At 38.2% G+C, this 23,311-nt stretch overlaps 1 protein-coding gene across 15 annotated transcripts in view; it reads right to left on the reverse strand.

The window, feature by feature from the left end:
* Positions 1 to 23,311, reverse strand: part of mapta (microtubule-associated protein tau a) — a 35,538-nt gene that overhangs the window by 9,683 nt on the left and 2,544 nt on the right. For 4 of the 15 annotated variants that reach the window (XM_081600856.1, XM_081600860.1, XM_081600866.1 and 1 more), the window contains exons 2-10: positions 13,103 to 13,238; positions 9,890 to 9,982; positions 8,241 to 8,261; positions 4,934 to 4,962; positions 3,622 to 3,765; positions 3,258 to 3,324; positions 3,129 to 3,167; positions 2,670 to 2,914; positions 690 to 782 (exon numbers count right to left, since the gene is read on the reverse strand). In XM_081600856.1, coding sequence (XP_081456982.1) covers positions 690 to 782; positions 2,670 to 2,914; positions 3,129 to 3,167; positions 3,258 to 3,324; positions 3,622 to 3,765; positions 4,934 to 4,962; positions 8,241 to 8,261; positions 9,890 to 9,982; positions 13,103 to 13,220 — 849 coding nt within the window. In that variant the 5' untranslated portion in view covers positions 13,221 to 13,238. The remainder of the gene's footprint in view (positions 1 to 689; positions 783 to 2,669; positions 2,915 to 3,128; positions 3,168 to 3,257; positions 3,325 to 3,621; positions 3,766 to 4,933; positions 4,963 to 8,240; positions 8,262 to 9,889; positions 9,983 to 13,102; positions 13,239 to 23,311) is intronic. The other 11 variants (XM_081600861.1, XM_081600868.1, XM_081600857.1 and 8 more) reach the window with 10 other exon arrangements.

Genomic DNA, 23,311 nt, shown 5'->3' on the forward strand with positions numbered 1-23,311 from the left:
TTCGGTGCACTAGAGTAAAAAGGCTAAGTGCAAGCCACACTTTTCAGATTTTTTTACTGATTTAAAAAAAAGCAAGTGTCATTTCCCTACTATTTACAATTAAACACCAAGTCTGTCTTCAAAATTGTTATGTGGCAAAATTTAAACGAAATAAAAATTTCACTCAATAGGTGTTAATACTTTTGAAGTGGTGCACGAATCAACCATTAACCTAAAATCAGCAAAAAATCTAAATATCATGTGAAAATGTAAAAATGTGACAGTCTTTAATATAATCTGGGATGTAATTTCTGTCACTTTTACGACGGGGTTAACATCCAAGGTTCTAGATAAAATTTTACAGCCAAATTTACAGCCTGATACACCAACAATATTTTACAGATGACATAATTTTAAAGCCAAAATTTTGCTCCCTTATTTACTCTATTTGGTTAAAGTAAAATGCTACAAAACAGTTACAAATGCCAGCTTTAATTTATTCTAATTCTCTTTTTAGACCTCGATTTTTCTTGGTGCAAATACCTAAATGATAAATTTAATTTCACTCTACAAATTCCTGCTATTAGGAGCTTAACCTTTCATTTTTAAACTTAGAATTTTTCAACTACTTAATCATCCAAAAGGTTGGATTTAATTGTCATAACTGCAGACAAACTCAAGGGCTTTGAGTTCATCTCCCAGTTACTCACATTTCCTCCCCCTGGCTTGTGTTTGACATTGTCTTTGGAGCCACACTTAGACTGCACACTACTAAAGTCCAACTTCTGCTCCACGATTTGCACCTGGAAAAATGAAAACGGCAGCTTTTAGATGGAGAGCAAAAGAAACCAACTTAAGATATGAGCCGAAACGGACGTCACATTGAGCAGCAGGAATCCGTGCAACCGCATGCAGGCTGGAGAATCTGTTAGCTTTAAGTGCTACAAGCGTCCAAAAGCAGAACTGAATTTAGTGCTGAAAGATTTCCAAATGTTTTAAAACAGCAAGTTGTTCTATAGATTAAACTGGTTAAATAAGATTATCTATTTTGGTTCTGCAAAATAGAACCAAAATAGCTAACTAGAAACTAGCTTCTAGTTAGCTTCCAGTAGTGCTAACTACTGGAAGCTAGTTTCTAGTTAGCTTCCAGTAATGCTAAGTACTGGCTAAAAGCTGTCCATGTCATGCTTTTAATTTCGCCAGGGAGAACCTGACATGTGACTGAGCCAGCATAAAATTAGACCAAAGGCTTGCAGTACCTTTGTTTCCAAAATAAGCCTCCTTATCTATATCAATCTTACAAAGCGGTCACATATTCATACACCAACCATCTGGGTGTGCAGAGTGTTAAAATGAAAATTGGAAATGTAAGCAAATTTCCACAAATATCTTTACTTTTAAAGCAGAAAAATAGACTGATTTTAATTTAAATCTGACAAACAAAATCCGATTTCAAAGAATCAAAACTATTCACAAGGACAAAACATCAAAGCAAAAGTCTTTGAATTAATAATACGTAAAAAAAAAATAATCTGACACATACTGCATGAAAAATTACTATTGCTGCGGCAAGAGCTCATGCAAAATACACTACTTCTTCCAAAATAGCATTTGCTACTAAAAGCAGAGTGAAACAGTGTTTTCACATGCAGCTGCAGTTGCTCTGTGAAGGCTTTACCAGTGTGTGTCATTGTCACAATTGAATGTAAGTGAATGTACTTTGCCCTACTGATCAAATTTCTTGTTGCTTGTTTTGTATGACGCAGCTCTAATAAAATAAGCCAAGGTTGCAAAACCTGCAACACACAAGAAACTGACAGCTTTCCTTTGACGTCAGGTTATTTTCGATAGACCTGAAACCAGATATTTACATGCGCAGCATAAAGAGACGCACGTCTTCCTCACTGACTGACATTAAATCTGATTCAACTTTTCCTAATTTAATTCAGCAATAATTATTAAGGATATTGTTTCTATTTGCTTAATTCCGGAGTATTGAGGGGTTTTTATGTATTTATTCATTACTTTAATACTAAATAATACATGGAAAAACTCTTGTATCAACATGTTCTTAAAAGCGACTCAAAGAAGAAGAAGAAGGCAACACTCCAAAAGCAACATATCAACCCAGAGAGCAGTTGGCAAGTCCTCTTGAGGACAAAAATCTTAATTTTTGGAGACGTGCTCCAAAAACAGCTTAAAAGACAAATTGTTTATTGAGATAGAATCTCAGATAGAGAGGGACGGGAAAAAAAAAAATAATTTTAAACAGTGTACATGAATGAATATCTTGTTTCAGCTGTAAATAACAAAACAAGGAGGAAGCATTCTAAGTATGACTACTGAGTCAACTACAGTAACGTGTCCTAACCCTGGTCCTCTGTGTCTCCTTGCTGCCTCTCACCGGATTTAAATAACTGGGTGATTGAAATGCTTCAGCGGCGCTTCACGGCATGCAGAGAAGGTCATGCAAACAGAAACACATCTAAAACACGTAGGACAGGGAGGCCTGAGGACCGAGGTTGAGGATTACTAAACTACATAAGTACTGTTTATTTCTATCAACTTATTCAGAAAACAGCTGAAGCCATGTGTTAGCTAGGTGTAGAGAAAACCGCTAACCGAATCCTTAATTACAAAAAGAAAGGCTGAGATGCACCAACAGGTGTAGCAAGTTTGTTGTCAGTTACCTTCCCACCTCCAGGCTGGTGTTTCATGTTGTCTGTGGAGCCGACCTTTGACCTGACGTTTTTCAGGTCAGGCAGCGGCGCCGCAGCAGCCAGAGGAGCCGGAGAACGGCTCTTCAGCGATCCCGGAGATTTCGGATTGGAACGTACGACCGCGACCTTTTTCACTTTGTTGGCCTCGGCGGCGGAAAGTGCCTGGCTGCCGGGGGACTTGGGCGTACCGGGGCTGCTCTGCCCACTCCTGGCATCTGAAACAACGAAGCAAATCAGACGTGAGTTGGTTTTAAACAACCGTGGAGGATAAATGGTTGAGGGTAAACGAATCAAGTAAACACTAACTAGAAGCCACTACTGGCTAAAAGCTGACCAAGTTTGATCCATCAGATCAGACTGTGGTTTTTTTTGTTTTTTTTTTGGGCCATGCAAAGAGGCAATCTCCAACCATTTGCTGATTTGGGTTACCTTTTTCATTTTTTGGAGTGGGGGGTTTCTTGGCACTAGCTGTGTCACAAATAATAACACATTCTTAAATCTTTAAACTTAAGTACAGAAAATGAAATGAAATGAACTGTGCTTTTCCCAGTTTCTTACCTGGTTGAGCTGCACTTCTGGCAGTAGTTTTGGCTCCTTGGACTTGAGGCTTTGCAGCACCAGCACCCTAAAAAAAAAAAGAATCAGCATAACAGCAGGTTAGTTTCCACGAGGGATAAAAGTTATAAAAGTGGTTCTTTAAAAAAAAACAAACAAAAAAAAAAAAAAAAAACCTCAAAGTAAAGACGGGTTTATTTGGGGATGGCGTTCACATAAAATGTCAAAAACGATAAACAAAGATTAAAAAAACGATGACTTGTCATGATGGAAAACCTTCAGGCTGATGGAACAATGTTTTTTTTTTTCTTTTTTCTTTCCATCCGGTTCAGACCCCTGACCCGTAATCTGTCAGACCGGTACTTACTCCGGGCTGCCGGGGCCCTGGGCTGCTGGTGGCTTTAATGGGGATGGAGCTGTGGCCGTTTCGGGAGGAACCGGGTGTTCTGTTGCCCTTGGCGACAACAGTGGGTCTTTTAAGGTAAGAGGGTGGTGTGGTGACAGTTTGACTCTTTGTCATGGGAAGGAAAGAAATGAATGAAAAACAAAAAAATCAAATGATACCAAACATAAAAGGAATGATTTAACAACTCAAGGATGGCAAAAACAAAAGATGTATGGATTTCATGCCTAAGAATAATTCTGGTGTACTAAACTGGTCACAGTTTTCATTTTTAAATACCCTCTTTCTTCCTTATTGCAGTCAACAATAACTAAATATGCTGGAAGGTTTACCCAAAATGCTATTGTCATGATTTGTACTCTTGACGACTGCAATGTCAGTGCAAGTTTGAGTGGCACGTTTTCCTTGAGAACTGCTACAGATATGTACTTTCAATTCATTTAAAAAAATTACGTTTATATGCAATAATATATTACAAAAGTATCCTCTCATCACTCCAGTGTGGTACCACGATACGATGCAACCTGTGCAGCCAGCAAAGTTTTCTCATTTCTAAATAATCCAGAGTGAGCAGTTAGTGAAATTATAACAATGTGGAAGCGTTTGGGAACAAGATCGAGCGTCATGTAAGATCACAGAGACTCGTTTTGGCAGTAATCACGGCTGATTAAGTGAAAAGTTTGGTGGAGGCCTTAGAGTGTGGCTTCATTTTTCAGGAGCAACGCTGTGCCCCTCAGTTCCCACAATAGGAAGTTTTATTGTTTCAGTTTTATTGTTTCCTTTCTCCCAATTTTGCGTGAACAATTTGGACTCTGGTTTGGACGTGATCGCACACCAGTGCACAAAGAAAAGTCCATTAAGACAAAGATGAGCAAGTTTGGTGTGGAAGAACGTGACAGAATCTGGACCTGATAGAACAAACCTTCTCGTCCAGCATCAGTGTCTGACCTCGTGGAAAGTCTACCTAAATGAGTTGAAGCTGTTTGGGTTGTAAAGTGACTCAACATTGGAATAAACCGAGCGGATTAAGAGTGGGATGGTTTATATTATGACTACTTTGGGACATATAATGTAGTGCTGATAATGGATGTTACTGGGACAAAAAAGTAATGAGCAAGACTTATTTGGGAAACCTCCAACAGGTGGCGCTCTGAAAGACGACTGAACACCTCAACTCAAAAGAAACAGTAACTCTGAAAGGTTTTTATACACCAGAATTATCCTTTCATAACAATGTTTTACATATTTCAAACAAATGACGCTCTTGGTCACATACCTTGTCTCCATTATTTGTCTTTACTTGAGCTACAAAAGAAGACAAAAGTCAAATTTATGCCATGGCTTTAGTTTCGGCTTCCGATTCTTCCAGGTGAAATAAGTCAACACATTTCCCTCCAAGTGTTCATCAAAAACCACTATTACGGCTAACGGATGAACATGAAATAAGATGTGTTGGGTATGCAGCATGCAGAGTGAAATAAAACACGTGTTTACAAGCAGAACGTGTCTGTTTTGGGCTGCATGACCAGCTGGGTGGGCAGAGATGGAAACAGAAAGCAGAAGTGTGGGGTTGGTGGGATGGGGGGAGGAGACAACAAGCTCCTCAGCTTAAAGCTAACGTCCTTGGAAATAATTTGGAGAAACAGTGCTGCATAACAGAGAGGCGAAGCTGCATTTGTAAATCAAACATGTGGAAGGAGTCAACTGAAGCAGGGGCTGGTTCTGAACTGGTGAACGTGACAGCAAAACAGACCTTTGAAAACAGCGACCGGCACCAGAGACCTTCTGGCTGCGGGGCTTGGGCAGGGACATTTCTGGAGCTGGGAGGAGGCTTGAGCAACACTGGTCTTCTGTAAGTCATTGGAAATGTCAGGCTTTGAATCGCTGGCCCTGTGTGGCCATGATGACTCACTGCTGTTTTCAGCCTCTGCGTCACATGGCGGTTTGGTGAAGGGACGGCGCTTCCCAGAAACGCTCCCAGTGATGTGTGTTGGAGGGAGATCTTCTGCATGTGAATCGAAGCCAGATTCTGACAGCCTTTGTTTCAGGAGACTTTGCTTTGTTTCTGAAGGGATATTTTTGCTTCTAGAGTCACTGTGACACGTTGTTTCAGCTCCTTCGACAGGCAGTCCATCTTTTATCTGCTCCTCCTCCTGGTTACGCCACAGGCTTCTGTCTTCGATGGCTGTCAGGTCCTCCAAAGCTGCGCTGCGGACTAAAAACGTCGCAGGCGTGTCGTTCATTTTCACCAGGCACTCGGATGCATCGAGACTTATTGCCCTCTGAGAATCAGCAGCTGCGGTCCACTCAGGGCTCCCCCTGCTGGCCTCTACGTCCTGCCTCATCTCTGACCTGCAGCTGAGATCTTCAGAGGCCCATAAAGACTCACTTAACCTCTTCCCACACTCTCCCACCGACTTTTTTCCTGGGTCTGGGGAAGAGGAAGCGTCCGTGAAGACAATGACTTTCTAAGCAGCTCCATGCTCAGCTGGAGCAAACGCACCATTAGCAGGCCTCAATAATTTGGTTTAAAAACCACGTTAAGAAAACAAAACAAAAACAAACAACAAAAAAACATTTACAGCACTTGTTTTCCACCTCCCCATAAAACGAAAATGACATGTGAAAAAAGGGGAAAATATGAGATCACAGAGGAAACAACAAAAACTTAAAATGAGAACTGAAAGACGAAATGTAAAACAAACCGTGGCAGTAAAACACAACACTTGAATGACAAAAGATGTTGCATTCCAGAAAAAGGTCTGAAGCACGAAAGCGTCACTACTGTCACTACTGTCACTACTGCTTGCAAAATGGCATGACATGTTGTCCATTAATACAATCCAGTGTGGAAGTGAAGTGAAAAACAAATGATACAAGGTGTTTTAAGATACATAATGGTGTCTAAACACATACATGTGATGAAATATAAAGAAACAAAATTATTCAAACCATTTTAAATTCAATGTTGGAGCCTACATTGTTACTGTTAGCAGGTCAACTAACCGAGCTACTGAACTTGCAGACAGACATGCTAAACTTGTAGCAAGGTTATGTGAAGATTAAGTCTCTTATATTATGATTAGAAACTAAAACTTTTTTTTTGCTTAAAACATACTAATGTTTGAATGCCATTAGACTATAAAACAGTTTTTATTGAAAGTTGTTTTATCGTCTGACTCTTGCACTTGAATGCCGGTTAATGTGCATATTTTAGACCTGAAATACAACATAAAAATCAAAGTCTAATCAGTTTTTCTTTTGTTTTTTGTTAGCAGATAAGGAAGTTTAAAATATACTTTTCAAAAAGTGTCTTATGAGTCTTAACAGCTGAAAAGGGAAGATGCTCATATTTTTAACGCAACATCTTGAAGCCCGTCGAAACTCCATGTCTGTAAAAACGAACTTTTCCTGATAAATGAAAACACTTACAATGACAGTATGTTATGTGGATGTGTGGTTATTTCTTCTTTTACACAAACAAATGATGTTTCACTACAAAAATAATCCATGCGGGAAACATTGGTGAGCTTCATAAAAGTAAAAACAAGCAGGCATGGAGAGGGTGGATTTCTCCCCAGGCATCACAAACAGTTTCTACTGCATTGTTGGACACATATTTGCATTAGGAAATGTGGATGCTGTTTGTAAGCACAAAGTTTGTCAAGTATAAGATAGAGAAAAAAGTGAATAGTCAAATTAGCTTGAGCAACATCATTATTTCTGTGTTCCAGCACAGACAAATGAAGGAAAACATCCAGCTATAGGTGCCATCTTGATATTTCCTGCTCAACCACCATGTGGGTCACATGAGCTTGAAGCCAAATGTCACGTTATTCCTCAAATTTTGGACACAGTAACAAATAAGAACCATTGTGAGCTTCAAGGCTGAACACAGGTAAAAAGGAAAAGTTATGAGCATTCTGATAACTTATATTGAAAAATGAGCCATTTAACAATAAAATTTCAGTTGCCTAAAATTAATACAATCAGTAAATATGCTTCTAAAATTCTGACACTGATGTCAAAAATAAAAATCTTAAAAAAAAACAACAAAAAAAACTGTCCTTATTGGTGGAAATGTGTACATGCAAATAAAATCCTCCCTTTTAATAGATTAAAAAATGTTTATGGTTATACAAATTACAGCAAAAAGGACAGAGTAATTTTAGCATAAAAAAACGAATCCTTACTGCTTTGACAAAAACAGTTTTACAAATCCTTTCATTCAAAAACTGAAAATTTAAATATTAGAAAATACAAAATCAACAAAATCCAGAGTGCAAAAACATAAGCAGAATTATATTTAAAACTTAAAAAATACTTATGTTTATTATGCATTCATTATAATAAAACAAATATACATTTTCCTTCATGTCAACATTAATTAGTCCAGTCTGAGCAGAGTAATTGTGTTCAATAAACGACACCATCTTTACAACCTGCTTGAAAATCCCACCAAGACCTTTCAATCCCTTCGGGCTGCTTTCTTACGCAGCTGCTGTTGTAAGTGTACTTATATCTGTCTTCTGCAGTAACTAAATGACTTCTAAGTGGAATCAATGAGAGATGTAGCAGCCTACCTGTTGAAGAGGCTCCTCCTGCTGCTCGTTGACCGGTGTGAGACAAATGGAAAAGACACGAGAGCTCAGTCAGTAATGTCTTTTTGCTGTTCAAGACCGATTAACGCACTCACTCATCGCAAAGAAATCAATAAGCCTGCAAACAGCGCGTCTTCAATCAGTGCAGAAAGCCCGCAGCCAATACCTGTCAGTCACAGTAATGAAAAATTCAAAGGCATAAGGGAAAATATGCAAGAGCATAACAGCAAAACAAGCACAGCGGGTTTCTACACACACAAGGCTTGCATATGGACCATGTTAGCTGGTGTTTCAGCTGCTTAATGTTAGTGTGGCCTTTACCACAACGCAGAGCCACGAATCTGTGTAACAAATTACACAAGTCTCCGGTCTGCCTGTGATCCGGCCACTTCTTTCAGTCTAGAATAACCATCATGTGCAGCTAGATTAAAAAAAGGACTTCTTTGCTATTTCAGTGTGAGGATTGGGTTGCTGTTCTTTATAAAGCAGCGTCAGAGAGCTAGCATTAGAGAGAAACCACGCCGAAGCAAGAAAGTGAAAAGCCAAAAGAATAAAAAATACATGTTTCGATTGTACAGCTGAAATAAACCGAATTTTTTATACGTCACACAAAAAATTCATTCAGAATTTATTCAATCATGTTAAAGTAATCCCTCTTGTTTTGGAAAAAAAAAAGAAAACAAGTTTGGTTGTGTGCCTGTATTTTTATTTGACTTTCTGCAGATGTACAATTATTGTCCAAAGTAAGTTTACCCAACTCAGAACAATAAAAAAAACTGAGATTAAATGTTTAATTTCAAAGAAATGATTTTCATCATCTCCTTTTTAGGTTTCCTTAAAAAAAATATATATATATATTTTGAAGCTAGCCGAAAAAGTGCTAATAACTGCCTGCTAACAGGCTAACATACATCTCGGTAAAGCAGAATCATATTCTTATTAAAACTAAATTCTAGTTTTATCTAGAATTCAAACAACTTTTTGACAAAGCTGTAAAAACCGATGGAAGCACGAGAAGCTGAAAAGCAGAAGTGGAGGCATACCAACTTTGTCCTCTCTCAAAGTGCTTTTATTGTCTGAGAGCTCAGAAGCAACTTCTGCTCCTTTCTCTGCAGGAGTAGCTGATACAGGATAAAATTAAAAGTCAGTCTCCAAATTAACTAAACAGATTTATCTGTTTAGTTTATCTGTTACAAGCGGAGAATTGTCCTCTATCTGCGTTAAGAGCCATCTTCATAACCTTTCCAGTCTCTTTGTTTTGGGGAAGCTTTCGCTCTCTGTGATCAAAGCATGCTGGTCCCAGGAAGGAATGACGTTTTAACGCTTGTTTCTAACAAGCACAGAAAGCCCCTATTTTCTGTCGCCGTGGCTTCCGACCGGGTGACTACATGCAATTACAACGTCTTACAGCAGCAGAACAGCAGAGCAGGTTTAAAGCAGGAAAACAAAAAAAAATTCAATTAGTGTGGGTTGCATTTGGGAGACTGAAACAAAACACAGCTTAGTGTCTCTCTGTAAAAGGAGAAAGGAGTTGAGGGATAAGTTGAGCACAAAGTAAACCAAGTAGAAATGGGAGTCGAAAGCAGCTTTTCAAACGTCAGGATCGGGGATTGTTTTTCGGGCGTTCGTACCAGGATGCAACTCGTCATCGTATTGGTTGCTCTCTGGCTGAGAAAGTTCACACACAGTTTTCAGCCCGTTTTCAGTGACCACTGCTTCTTCATCTGGAAATCAAAATCGAAGTTTATTTTTTTAAAAAAAAGTAAAAAGTGACACCGAATGTTATGCACTGTCAGAACTGTAGTTGTGAAGGAGAACTTAAGAAATATTAACACAAAGAGTCAAATTATAAATAATTTAGATCAAAGTTTATAAGGACACGGTTTTTAGCTAAACTCAGTTGTTGTCTGTTTTTAATTTGTTTTCATGGATAAAAAAGATAAAGAATATTTGCCTGACATCTTTTTCTTGATGTTATCAAGATAAATTAAAATGACAGGACAGCAGGTTACATTTGACGCCATCAAATTAAGGAGATTTTCATATAGTAAATGTAAACTGTCCATTTTCAGGGTATCTGTAATAAACAAGTAATTAATGAGTTTTTTTTATATTAAAGTAAATTGGAAAAAGTAGGGGAAAAGATATTAAAGTCAGACATTTGCAATTATTTTTTAATAAATAAAGATAAATAAAAAATCTGCATTCAACATTAAGTGAAGATTAATCTAATAATATTTGAAGAAAATAAATAAGTAAAAAGACTTCCAAATGTAAAGGTAGGATATAAGCTTGCTACAGTAATATGTTTAATATCTGGAGAAATTTCACAAGTTCTGAAAGGGGGAAAAGTAAAATGAAATTACTGGATAGTAAACTGGACAAAAAAACAATCTTTCAGATATTTGTAATTTACATTAAGAATTTAAGACAAAAAGGTTGTAGTATTGATAGGGACTCTACAGACTAACCACTACAGCCTAACTTCACACTTTACACTGTACAGACTCTACATCTCCTACTTAAATGTGTTGAATCGATACTCACTTTGTGTTTCACTGCTTACTGAGAAGCTGTTTAGCTTTGCAGACGAACGTGACTCTGTTGGCTGTGTCCTGTTAGTACATGGGATAATGGGAATTGGAAATGGGTATAACGACTGCACTAGTGAGGGCTGTAAACTGGGAAAAGCTAGGCTACGTACTAAGTAGCCATGAGGTATAATGGGATAAAATTAGGGGGGGGAAAAAACATACTTCTGATGGATTTCAAACTGATTATTATCAGCAATGTAAACAATCAACCCATGTCAAGATGGATAAAATAACAGACCGATTTTTTTCTGCGACATTCGTTTCGCAAACTCCGTCACACTTAGGAGGGAAGTCAACACAAATAGTGACAACATGACAGCAACGCAATTAATTTTTGCTATTTTGACTTGATGAAAAGAAATTAGAACCATAATTACAATTTATCATGCAACGCAAGTCCACTCCACCAAGACAAGGTGGTAGTAAGACTGTTACAACCTGAGTTGAAAACTGAAAAATTTATTTTTGAAGTAATAAAATCTAGAGCTGAAATAGAAAATGGGAGCTAGCTTCTAATTAAATAATAATAATTTAAAAAAACTGGAAAAACCATATTGCTGATGAGTATGAAACAGATTAATATTGGCTGAAATAAAATGCCTGCTAGAATCAAAGATATAAATAAACAATTATCAGCAGATTAAGATCTGAACATGTATAAATCTTTTATTACAGAACCATCTAACAGAGAAAACCTTTTAAAATCTAACCATTAATTTGAGTCTGTTTATTCTGTGAGCCCACAGCATCACAGATCCATCACTATGCTTAACAATCAAAACAAGGTGCTGTTCCCACATTTCCTCTTTTTCCAAAGCCAACTGGAATATGTGTGTTACTAAAAATCTCATCTTTATTCTTATCAGTCCATCCTATTTAAACATTTGTGTCACAGCATATTTATATGCATGAAAACAGTCATGAAGAAGTAATTAGAAGTTCCACTTCGAATTAGTTGCAATTTTCTAAATATTTCAGTTTGAGGTAATGCTACTGCAACAGAAGACATGTTTAACAAATGTATTTGCATCTGTATGGTATACTGTCAAATAAGACAGCTGACAGAAAAAAAATAAAGAGATAGTAGAAAAAAATGTTAAAGACATATTGAAATCCACCATCAATAAATAAAGTCTTTTATGGCAGTTTTTGCATTCATACGTCCATAAAGAGATGCTGAAACGTTTTGTCTGAGAGCTGTGCTGTACATCACATCAGCACATAAAGAAAGACAAACTGTTGACAGAAAACAGTTTTCTCTGCAGCCCTATGCTTGATTGCTTGAGCAGCAACTTAAACGACTAACACGGGTCTCGTTCAAGGACGTCTGACCCAGATACCCGGATTACAGAACCCAGTCCAGTGAAGTCCATCATGTACTGAATCCATTGTGAAAAGATTAAGACAAAAAGAGGGCAGAAAGTCAGGGAGTCGGGCCCTGCCCCCCCTCACTGTACCCTCACACAAATCTACATTTACAGTCTTTACCATAATAATCTGGGATTAAAGCTCTGACATGAAAAAAAATTAGGAATTAATCTGCAACCTGTGGGCGTCAAAGTTGGAAAGCACAACAAAAACATGTAAAAGGATTAGTTAAAGCACATTAAAAGGGAATTGATTACTATTACTGACGTGAATTTACAAGGATGGAGATTTAAACACATTTTACGCCATTATTCGCCTGCCTATATTGTGTTAATACCGTATAAAAGAAAAATCTAAAATCTTTATTACATTTGTTTATTATGGCTTTGCATGAAAAACTGTTTGTTGATATCAAAACTATTCCCGGAAATATTTGGATTATATTAATCCAAAGATATTTAGATTTTATTACCAGTTTGGATAATTTCATCAAATGATGATGGCTAAAATAAAACTAACATGAATGATGTTTAATGAATTCATACTTATGTAACTGAATAGTTTTAGTGAGTTTTAATGATGTTCTAATAAATTAAGAATCTAAATTCATATAAACACCAACATAACTGGAGTCACAGGTTTCTTTCCCAAATATCCAGACAGTCTGGAAAGTTACTTGAACTTACATGATACTTTCCCATTTTTTTTATATCACTTATCCCAAAATCATAAAGAGTTTCCTGTTTGTTTGCAGCCATTGCTTTTCTAACACAATTGTTCATTTAAGAAGGTGCATGTCATGAAAAAAAAATGTTTTCAGGGTTAGCGACTTGTGTGTGTGTGTGTGTGTGTGTGTGTCATTGTCCGCTGCTGATGGCTGACCTTTCATTTTGACTCCGTTCTCCTGGTGATGCTGGTCATTGATGGTCATGTTCGTTAAGGAGGCACTGACGGTGTCTCCAGCACCGTAGCTGTTCGAGGCGTTGTTCATGTACTCCATTGCCAGTCACTGGTCAGGCTGCAAAAGAGGAAACGACAGGGAGTCAGGAGAACAGCCCAGAACGTGCCTCACGTCGAACAAGTCATAAACTTCACGTGCAAGGCAGCTTCGGTGAACGAAGTGGCCCGGCTGGAGGGACTAAAGGTAATGATGACGCACTTGAGGTCCATCACCTCCGAATGTAAACAGACACTGGGCCTGTGCAAACCCAGGTTATTTATACATCCTGACGTGGGGTCAATGCTTCATGTTACAGCCTCACAGACAAAAATAGCATCCCCCCCACGCCCTACCCCTCTACCTCCCCTGGAGCCCATGTGAATGCTGTCCTCACTGCGACAAGCTGCACTTCCTGATTAACCTCTTTGAGTTTACAGAAGCCAAACTCCCAACAAGTCGTCACAATGTAAATACTTCCTCCTCCGCCACGGTAAAACCCAGACACTCCTTCATCCAGCCCACAACACATCAAAGCTCATGGAAAAAAAAAAAGAGGATTACATATCAGATTAAGCCCAAGCCTCTGGTTACATCAGTTCAAATCATATTTGTTAATGCCCTCTCTCACACGAACTGTCAGACCCCGGCAGTGTGGAGAGCTTATGCCATAATCAGCCTCTCCATCCAAACTGTGATGCAGATTTGGCAACTTCTAAGCTTTAGTTCCTCTCTGATGCCCATGTTGGAAAAGCAACACGGCGGTTTAATCTAGAGGTACGATGTTGCTGAGATCCATCAGCTGTCAGTAGACAGGTCATACTGTAAGGACACACATTGGTCTGACGGAGAAGTCTAAATAGTTTTTGATTGGAAGTAAGTTTTAAAAATCATTTAACATTTTACTTTTTGACGGCTTTTTTATTCAGCATCCCCTGATGTATATATCTTAAGATAAAATTTGGCTGATCTGTGTCTTGCATTGTAACTCTGGAGGAACTGGAGAGATCCACAGCTCAGTTGGAAATGCAAAATCCTACTTTAAGGAGAAAAACGCAGTGGTGTCATCATGCTTTGGGATTTCTTTATTTTTCCCAGAAGGGACAGAAAGCAAGATAACAAACTTTAACATACAATTAGAGCTACAATGGAATGGTTTAGATGACATTATGTTGGTCCAGAGAAAATCCAGACCCAAATCCAACTTAAAATGCATGTCTGGCCCTAAAAGCTGCTTTTTGAAAGCATATTTTTGTTTATATGCCTACTGATGTGTAAAGCTACTAAAGATACACCCCCAAAGACTTGAAGGTCTAAATGCAAAAAAATGTTGTACTCAGGGGAATAAAACTCATATGTACAATAACACTTTTTTTTTTTTTTAAATGAAAGTTTGAAAACTACTTCAAAATTTTATAATAATTGATACTGCTAAAATCCCAATAAAATACAGTGAAGTTTGTGGTGGTTATGTGACAAAATGCAAAAATCATCTTGCAAATGTATAAGTATTATTTTTTGCAAAATGCTTCGGGTGAATTACGGTGATCAAGACAGGAGCTGTTTTTGTGGTTCGATTTTGAAATTCAAATTACAAACTTTTAGAAGTTGAATATTACAGCGTGCAATCCTAAAAAAATAATAATAATTCAGTTCTCCACGGTTGCTCCAATTTGGAGGTAATTATTTCAACTTGCCAACCAGAGAGAGCCATAGAAATTATTTGATTTGCAAGAAACTGGCCAAGAATGGGTCAGGTTGTTGCTTTCCATGAAATTGGGGAGTCTTATTATGGGAAGAAATCTACAGTAGCAAACTATAGAAAACAAGAGAGGAACATTGGGGTGCACACAGAAGGCATGTCGTCCTCAAATCTACATTTTAAAGAGGATGTAGGAGGGAAATCTGAACAGGGTGACTTGCTCTTTGCATTCAGATGCATATTATTACTTATTCTTGTTTGAAAAGAGTCCAGCTGTTAACTCAGTCCAAACCAAAGTGAAAACATCTGAAAAATTATGAAACAGAAAACACAAAAAGATGAGACCCTGTTAAATTTTTACAGGAATCCCACAGTAAAAATTCTAAACATCTTGGTTTTGAGTAAAAAAAAACAACTCAAAACCCCAAATACTGGTTGAGTTGAGCCTACACATTGGGAACAAACTTTTATTCCATGTAAATATTTGCAAGAAATCCAATCTTGGGTGAATATGTAAACAGAAAGTAGTTTCAACTTCTTCTTTTGGGATTTCATTAAATTTGCTTTTCAGTTCCTGAAGGTTGTAAAAGTCAAAATTTTTTGACACCTACTAAAGAAAAACAGGGAATATCTCTCCCACTTAGCACAACTGTTATTTACAAGCAGCAACACCTAAACTGTTGTCCTGGCTACTCTGCGAGTGTAAATACACCTGGCTCAGCTATGCAACCTTCACTCTGCCTCCCCTCTTATCTTATGACCTCATGACTGTTTACACTTCCACTTTCGGTCCAGACGGCAGCAAAGGGACAATCAGACCCAGAGACCAGATCATTTTTCTGTCTCTGACTCTTTAAGTTTCAGATTTTTACTGTTCTGCATTGGTTTGGGGTGGGATAACTATGGAAACAGATAAAATCAGGCAAAAAGTTCAGGCAGTTTCTGCATGTTTTTGCCTGCCTTCCATAACAGGAAGCCTTATAAGCAGGTCGAACTGGGAGAGAAGGATATAATTGGAAAATAAAAATGAACCATTGTCATTAACGGTGGAAAACAGTTGAAAGCATCCTAATAAAATCCAGTTATTTTACTCCTCCAGAAAAAAAAAGACATGCTAAGGACATTCCACCTGCACACACTCATTTAACTGGATAGATGCTGATCTGTTTATCTTGTAATTAATTTCTTCATGTAAAGTTTTGTATACATGTATAAAGTTCTGTTTTTCTAAAATTGATTATCAATTACTATTTTACATGGAACATTTTGCAGGCTTAGTTTTTTCTTGAAATTACGATTAAAATAATCATAAATACCAAACAAAATGTTTTTAATATTTCAAGGTGCTAACATATTAAATTGTAAATTGTTCCTTTACATTTTTTACAACTACTTAGAGTCAACAACTGCATTAAAATATGTTGTAATTTAGCAAACCATTCACAATATGGTTAGAAAATACATGAAACTGGTTTGAAAAAACTTTAAAAGGAAATTGTATGAGGTTATATACATTTTCCTCTGATGAGGAAATGCATTATATTGATTTGAAAACATTTTTTGACAAAGATTTCACAGCTCGTTCTTGTGAAATGTGATCATTTACCTCATTTATAAGGTTTTTCTGCCATAATTAATGAGTCACATTAACATGTTTCACCTCAATAATGTAGCTTTAATTACTTTTAAAAAATTAAAACAAAAATTTATAAAATAAAAAATTTACAAGTTAGATTCTACTTGTTAGCTGCTAATGAAAACGAGTCAATGCAAAAAACAAAACAGTTAAAACTTTTCCATCCTGCACAGTGTAGTTGCGATCAAAATCGGGTAAACAAGGATTACTTTTACTGATTCAGTTTATCTGAATTACTTTGCCACAGCCAGTTGTTGGAGAGCCACAGAATAAAAGCAGCTCCTGTAATAATAAAAAAAAAAGTCTGTAAAGTGAAAGAGGGAGACACCAGCTGAATATAAATGGCAGAGTGTGTGTAGCATTGAAAACCCAATGAATAGTGTACTCTCGCTGAGCTGCGGGACAAAACTCGTATTGTGGCCTCACGCATGACAGAATCCAAACAAGAAAAAGAAGAAAACTGTAGCACTGCCAACGAAGACAATCCCTCCAAGAGGCCGTTCACGCTGCATCCGGGAGCTCCGACAGCTGGAGAGCAAACAAACCCAGCGCTGATAAGAGAGCTGGCTCCTGCAGCTGCTCAACAGACATACACATATACTAACAGGGTTAAAAACCCATGAGAAAACACACTATTACTAAACATTGAATCAGTAAAAAAAAGTAATCCACATCACCATAGAGTCTCTCTTCGCACATCTCATCCCAAGGTCAGACTGGGGATGTTAAAGTTTGAACAAAGCTTCGTCACAATAACACATCTGTGTGTTGCTATAATTTGCTATAATTTAGCCACCTTCTCATAAAGAGTTCACGTTTTAGTGACAGGCTAGGACCACCACGTGGAGAGGCTGGTGGTAATTTAACCGGCAAACCCCTATCCGGACGCATCCATTAATCTCAGGTTGATCTGTTTTGAGACTAAACACAAAGGCACACATTTCAACTCCTGCAGAAAAAGAGCATGACGGAAAGGTTTGTTGCAGCTTCATGAGGGGAAAAGGCTGAAAGGGTCTGCTGCTGCAGCTTGATCCTCTCAAGGGCGTGTGAAAATGAGACCTTGGCACGGACGTGGCCTCTGCAAGAAGCTCGGTCAACAGGGATGTTGACACAGGTCCAGGAGCTCTCAGCACAGTGCAGGTTGACAGAGTGGGCTGTACTGGACAGGTCAACTGAGTATGTATATAACTTTTCAAATTGCTTTATTCTTAATTGTGTTCTTGTCAAACAAAGGAGATATATAGCTGCATCTCAATAAATAAGAAATGTCAATGAAAGGTTCACTTATTTCAGCTCTTCATGGGGAATCCCAAAGCATTTCTGGGCCAAAACGAATATATAATCTCTTCCAGAGAGTTCTGGGTCTGCCCTGGATTGTCGTCTCGAATGAATACCGTATTTTCCGGACTATAGAGCGCACTTTATTATAAACCGCACCTACAATTTTTTTAAAAAACTGTAAACTTACATATATTAGTCGCACCGGGCTATAACCCGCTTGTATCTCCGCCGCTCTCGGTTTTCCACAAGGACACAGCAGAGGGCTGCGTCCTTAATAAGTCTACTATTAAGGATGCAGCCCTGCATCTCCAACACCAAACCATGATTTCGTTCACGCCGAGCTTACGTGCAGCGGCATCTTTTTCTTCGTGTGGTTTCCATGAGGAGGGGGTATAAGTTTGAAGAAATTTCTCCGTCGTACCTGCTGCTAGCATGTGCTTGTTCTAAATGAAAATGAGCACTTTTTTCTTTTATTTCCAATTTTGACTTCCAATGATTCACTTCCTGCTAAAGAGCCCCCTGGTGGTTGAAGAAAAATCAGCAGAAAAGTCGCACTGGGCTATAAGCCGCATGGTTTTCAAAGCGTGGGAAAAAAGTAGTGGCTTATAGTCCGAAAAATACAGTATATGCAAGAATCCAAATGGTGACTATTACTCAACACACCTTGTATGAAAAACTATAAAAAGATGGATTTTCTACTCCTGATGGAGCGATAAGTCTCAGTCTTATGTGAAAAAGTTTTAATCTTCTCCACTTTGTGTTTGGTTCATGTGTAAAAGATAAAAACGTTTGTTCATGTATAAAAAAATAAAAACGTATTACAGAAGATAGACGATAGACTGGAGCTTGGCCTGGATGTTGCTTCTGTCTGTTAGGGGGGGAAGAAAATGTATCCAAGATTAGGTCTCAGGTATACGGAGCCCATGGGGATTTTTTTTTCTTTTGTGTTCCCTCGCAAAAATTTTGCGTTTTCGCTGAGGCTCATATGAATGAAATAAGTAATTATTGATATGACAGGAGCAGCGGTTTTGACACCTGGGTGGTGGGTGTGTCGATGTGGGCGTGACTGTCATCAAGTATGAATGGGAAGGTTACTGGCTGCTGGCTCTGTGTGTATGAGAAAGCGAGCAATCGATAATTGTGACAGAAAAAAGAAGAGGTTTGGAGTTGATTGATACACTGACAGATGAGATTCCCTGAGTTAACCCAGTGCGGCCCTCTACCACCATTAGTTTGCTGTGTTTTATAATAATAAAACGTGTTTATTATTATTAATGCTTTGGTGCAAAAAACTGATTGAAAATCGATTTATTTACTGCATGTTTATATCTGTTAAGGCTAAGATGGAATGGCACTGAAAGCAGCTCTTTAAACCATTCAGACGAACACAACAGAGACACAATCAGATGACTTATTACCCCGCGATAATAACTCAATAGTCCATGGAAAAACCTTATAAGCTTGTATTAAAGCAGAAATTACAGTGGCCACCGTAAGAAAGGCTTACAGTATTCAATTATGCCGCATGTACTGATCAGAAGATTATTGCGAGGGAAAGCAAAAGAAAAAAAAATTCCCCATGTCCCCTGGAGGGCTCTGTACTCAGGGGATCAGCTCCAGAAAGGAAACCCAAACATTCCTCTCTTTCCAAAGAGTCCTGCAAGTCGAGGTAGGTGGTTTTATCACAATGTTTTGTGGTATTATTCTGATAACAATAAATTGACAATTAAAAACTACTACATTTTTCTTTTATGTTCTCCATCTCTAAGGCTTCAGATGCTATTTTTGTTATGGTGCTTCATTAATTTCCTCATGATTCATATTTGACGATCGTGACAGTGTTGAGACGTGAGTCACAAGCTTCACTTTTTTGTCCTTTTTTCATCACAACAGACCAGAACGTCACTCACATTACAACACACAAGCCTCCAATCCATCCATCCATCTCATGCTCCATTCGACCATCACTCATGAGCAAGGCACCAAGACAGAAGTAGGTAGATTTCCTCCTCTTGAGGCTGAGACTGGCTTCTGGTGTGAATGAACACAGTGAGTGAACAAAGAGACAGAACCAACATCATCTGCAAAAAGCAGACTTGTCAAATCATACACCGTCCTCTCTATGCCCACAGTCAAAATGGTTGGTGACGAGTTTGACCAATCCTGTACTCCATAGGAACCAATGGACCATAAAGCAACCTAGCATCCCATAATCTCACATCACCTTCACAAAAAGCCCCAGCAGACTTGTTTGTTAGCCTTTTTCAGCTCCTCAAAATACATGTGGACTGAATAAGCAGAGTCATGAGACGAGAAGCTACACAAATCAGGAAAACCCTTTTTGTGAAGGCTGTACTGACGTTGTAAAAGACGTTGTCCAGAGAGTAAACTGAGGTTTATTTGTTCTTTCTACTGACACCTCACAGCTAGTCAGAATGCATAAAACCCGCCATATTTTGTCAGTCTATTACATGAGCTAAAACAAAGAAGATGTTTCGTGCTTCTGCTTGATGCAAAATTAAAACCTGACAGGTTATGTTGCATAATTTCACTAATTGCTTCCTTGTGTAATTCCTCAGCGCTACGTCAGGTCAAACCTAAAAAACAAAGGAGACTCGGATTGTGTGTGTGTGTGTGTGTGTGTGTGCGTGCGTGCGTGCGTGTCCGTCTCCTCACCAGCGCAGCTCTTGGCTCAGCTGAAGGACGACGATGCTGCACTGCTCTCATGCTTGATTGCTTCTGTATCTCTGACCTACTTTCCTCATCGTTTGCCTCTCGGCCGGCTCACTCAGTCTCCCAGCCTGCAGCTTCTGCGGGGCTAGCTCTCTACTTTTGCAGTGTGAGGAAAGCTGTGGTGATGGGGAAGGCTGAAGGTGGGGCATTTTTGAATTTTCCATCTATAGTGTCTTGCAAGACTGGCCAGCATGCATTGGTTTTTTTTCTTTCTTTTTTTGCTCATAAGTGACGAACGCAAACACGCTGCAGTTTTGTGTCTAATGGCGCCAACCACACCCACTCTCCACATGCTTTGTTCTTCTTCAAAGTTACAGTGCCCTTCTTAAAAAAAACAACAAAAAGAAAAACAATTGAGACATAATCAACTTTTCCTTCCAGTCTGAAGAGGAGTTTAAGACACGCCGAATATCTTTAAACCACAATCTTTCAATGAGGAATTCAAAACATGAGGAACTCTTGAGGTTTAATTGTGCAAATCGTTTAACTGCCGAATGCTCTGCAACAAGATCACATCTAAGCACACAGTTCTGCAAGAGCAATGAGCCACAGACTTCAATCAGCATGCTGCTAATTAACCGAGCAGAACAGCAGAGTTTTAAGGCCTGCTGTGCCTTTTCGTCTTCTGTCTGATGAGGAGAAGCTTTTTCTGACAGACTCTGTCAGCTTTTCCTCTCTGTTTTCAGCTTGGAGTAAATGGAAACATACGGGAGGGAAAATGCAGTTTTCACAGACAATCTATTTAAAATGTAAACCCTAAAATTTTATCAATGCAAAGCATAATTTGGGTGCCGCACCATGGTCTGCTTAGGATAAATTAATTGGTAAATGATCAAAGAGTGACACGGCCATGCTGTATCACTTCCACCAATACAAAGACACGGGCAGGAAGATAGCATGTTTATAGCAAGCTAAAACAAAATAATGACTATTTTTTGTATTTGGAATATGAATAATAAATCCATATAAATTCATGTAGCCAAAAGTTGCTTGAATGTTCCAGCTTTGTGGTCAAACTCAGGATAAAGACATACCAGATACAATCCAAAGAAGTAATTTCAATGACGTTGGTGGTTCTGCCAGCCTAAGCGCTCGGGGCAGAGCCGTCCAACGTGAGGCCGGCTGCTGGATGCGGTCACATTTGGACTAAAGCCTAAAAGGGCCTCTCAGTGTTTCGCTGAGTGAGTCTCCACAAACAAGGAAAGCCTCTTGATTTGAATTTTTAATCATCTTTAAATATGTATGAACTCTATTTTGCTTAAATGTTCATTTTTAGTTAAAATATATTGTTACACAAATGCAAATGAGGAAATGAGAGGGATTTTGTTGAACATCAAGTCCTATGAAATCTCTGAAGTGTGTGTGAGGCTTCCGATGCGCCCCGTACTGAAAACTTGAAAATGTTGAAAATGTATATTTTGATCAGGGGTGTGGTACCGTTTTGGGTATAAAGTATTAATGCTCTGTCACTGTCCCAAAGAGTCAGATAATTATTATATAAACTAATCAGAAGGTAGGTTAAGCTCTCAGTTTCTCCTTTAGATTCGGCAACGATTAGATGGAAAAGTGTGAGATTAGTTAATGCTATTATTAGATCATTTCTGCAACATTTGAGTTTCAGTTCATTTTTAAATTTAAATGGTGATGGATCACTCATGCAGGACAAGTTTTTGACATGTCCACAGTTCATATAGTGTGACAGAGTTACTAGGCTGAATGAACCTAAGTGTTCAGAAACTAAAACAAAAATATTTTATTCACTTTATATCATACTTTGGCACTAAATCGCCTTGTTAGCTTTTAAACCATCCAAGCTCCAAGTTTAAGGCTTTATTGTTATACTTAACACATTGATATAGACAACTGAGGACAATTTATAACGTGGTTTTCTTCACATTAACCATCAGATGAACCACAGTGCAAAACTGTAAATATTAAAGCTCTCTTGCACTATTTATTTTGTGATTTATGTTTTGATTTATGATTTGTCAAACAGTCGCTCAACTAAAAACATGTGCTTAGACAAAAAAAAAAAGAAAATAAATTTGAATTATAAAAGTGAATTAGACCTTTGTTCAGTGCACAAAAATCTTCCACTTTAGAGCCTGAGAGCTCTGCTCCTTTAAGGGTCCTGAATAAAATCATTTCAAAAGAATTACATAACAGCACAAACGATGATTGCATGACACATGTGCTGCAGCTCCTCCCAAAAGGGTGGAGGGGGAGCAGGAATGCACTGGATTATCAACGAGGAGGAGCATCTGGTAATGGCATCCTCATAATGGTTTTACTCCACAAGCAGCACATGGAGTGAAGCTGCAGCGAAACCTGACATGTGTCCAACAGATGCTTAACATGAGGGGGAGTAAAAGAAAAAATAAGTTATTCATTTTGTTACAAACAAGGAAGTGTCTGGAAATGGAATTAAATATTTTCTGCATTCTTTTCTTCTGAATGTTTTCTTAACACATTCATTAAACGACAAAAAAGAAAAAAAAAGCCTCACATAACTGATGTTTTGTTGCAAAGTGGTAAAATTTTTACCACTTTGCTGAGGAGGCACACCATTTGATTGGTGACAACACTGGGAAGAAAAAAAACAAAACTAAACTAAAGGTACTACTGCCAAAATATTTGTCTTATTATATAGTTTATGCACATGTTGAAATTTGTAAGAAGAAATATGGGAACAAAAGCTTGAACTGAACTATATTGAAATATGCTGCATATGAGCACAGAAAACAATAGAACAGCTAAGGAAACGGTAAATACTACAAAGTCATGTAGTTGAATGCCAAATGA

Source organism: Poecilia reticulata, chromosome 19 (assembly GCF_904066995.2).
Source record: "Poecilia reticulata chromosome 19, P_reticulata-male-v2, whole genome shotgun sequence".
Taxonomy (NCBI): domain Eukaryota; kingdom Metazoa; phylum Chordata; class Actinopteri; order Cyprinodontiformes; family Poeciliidae; genus Poecilia; species Poecilia reticulata.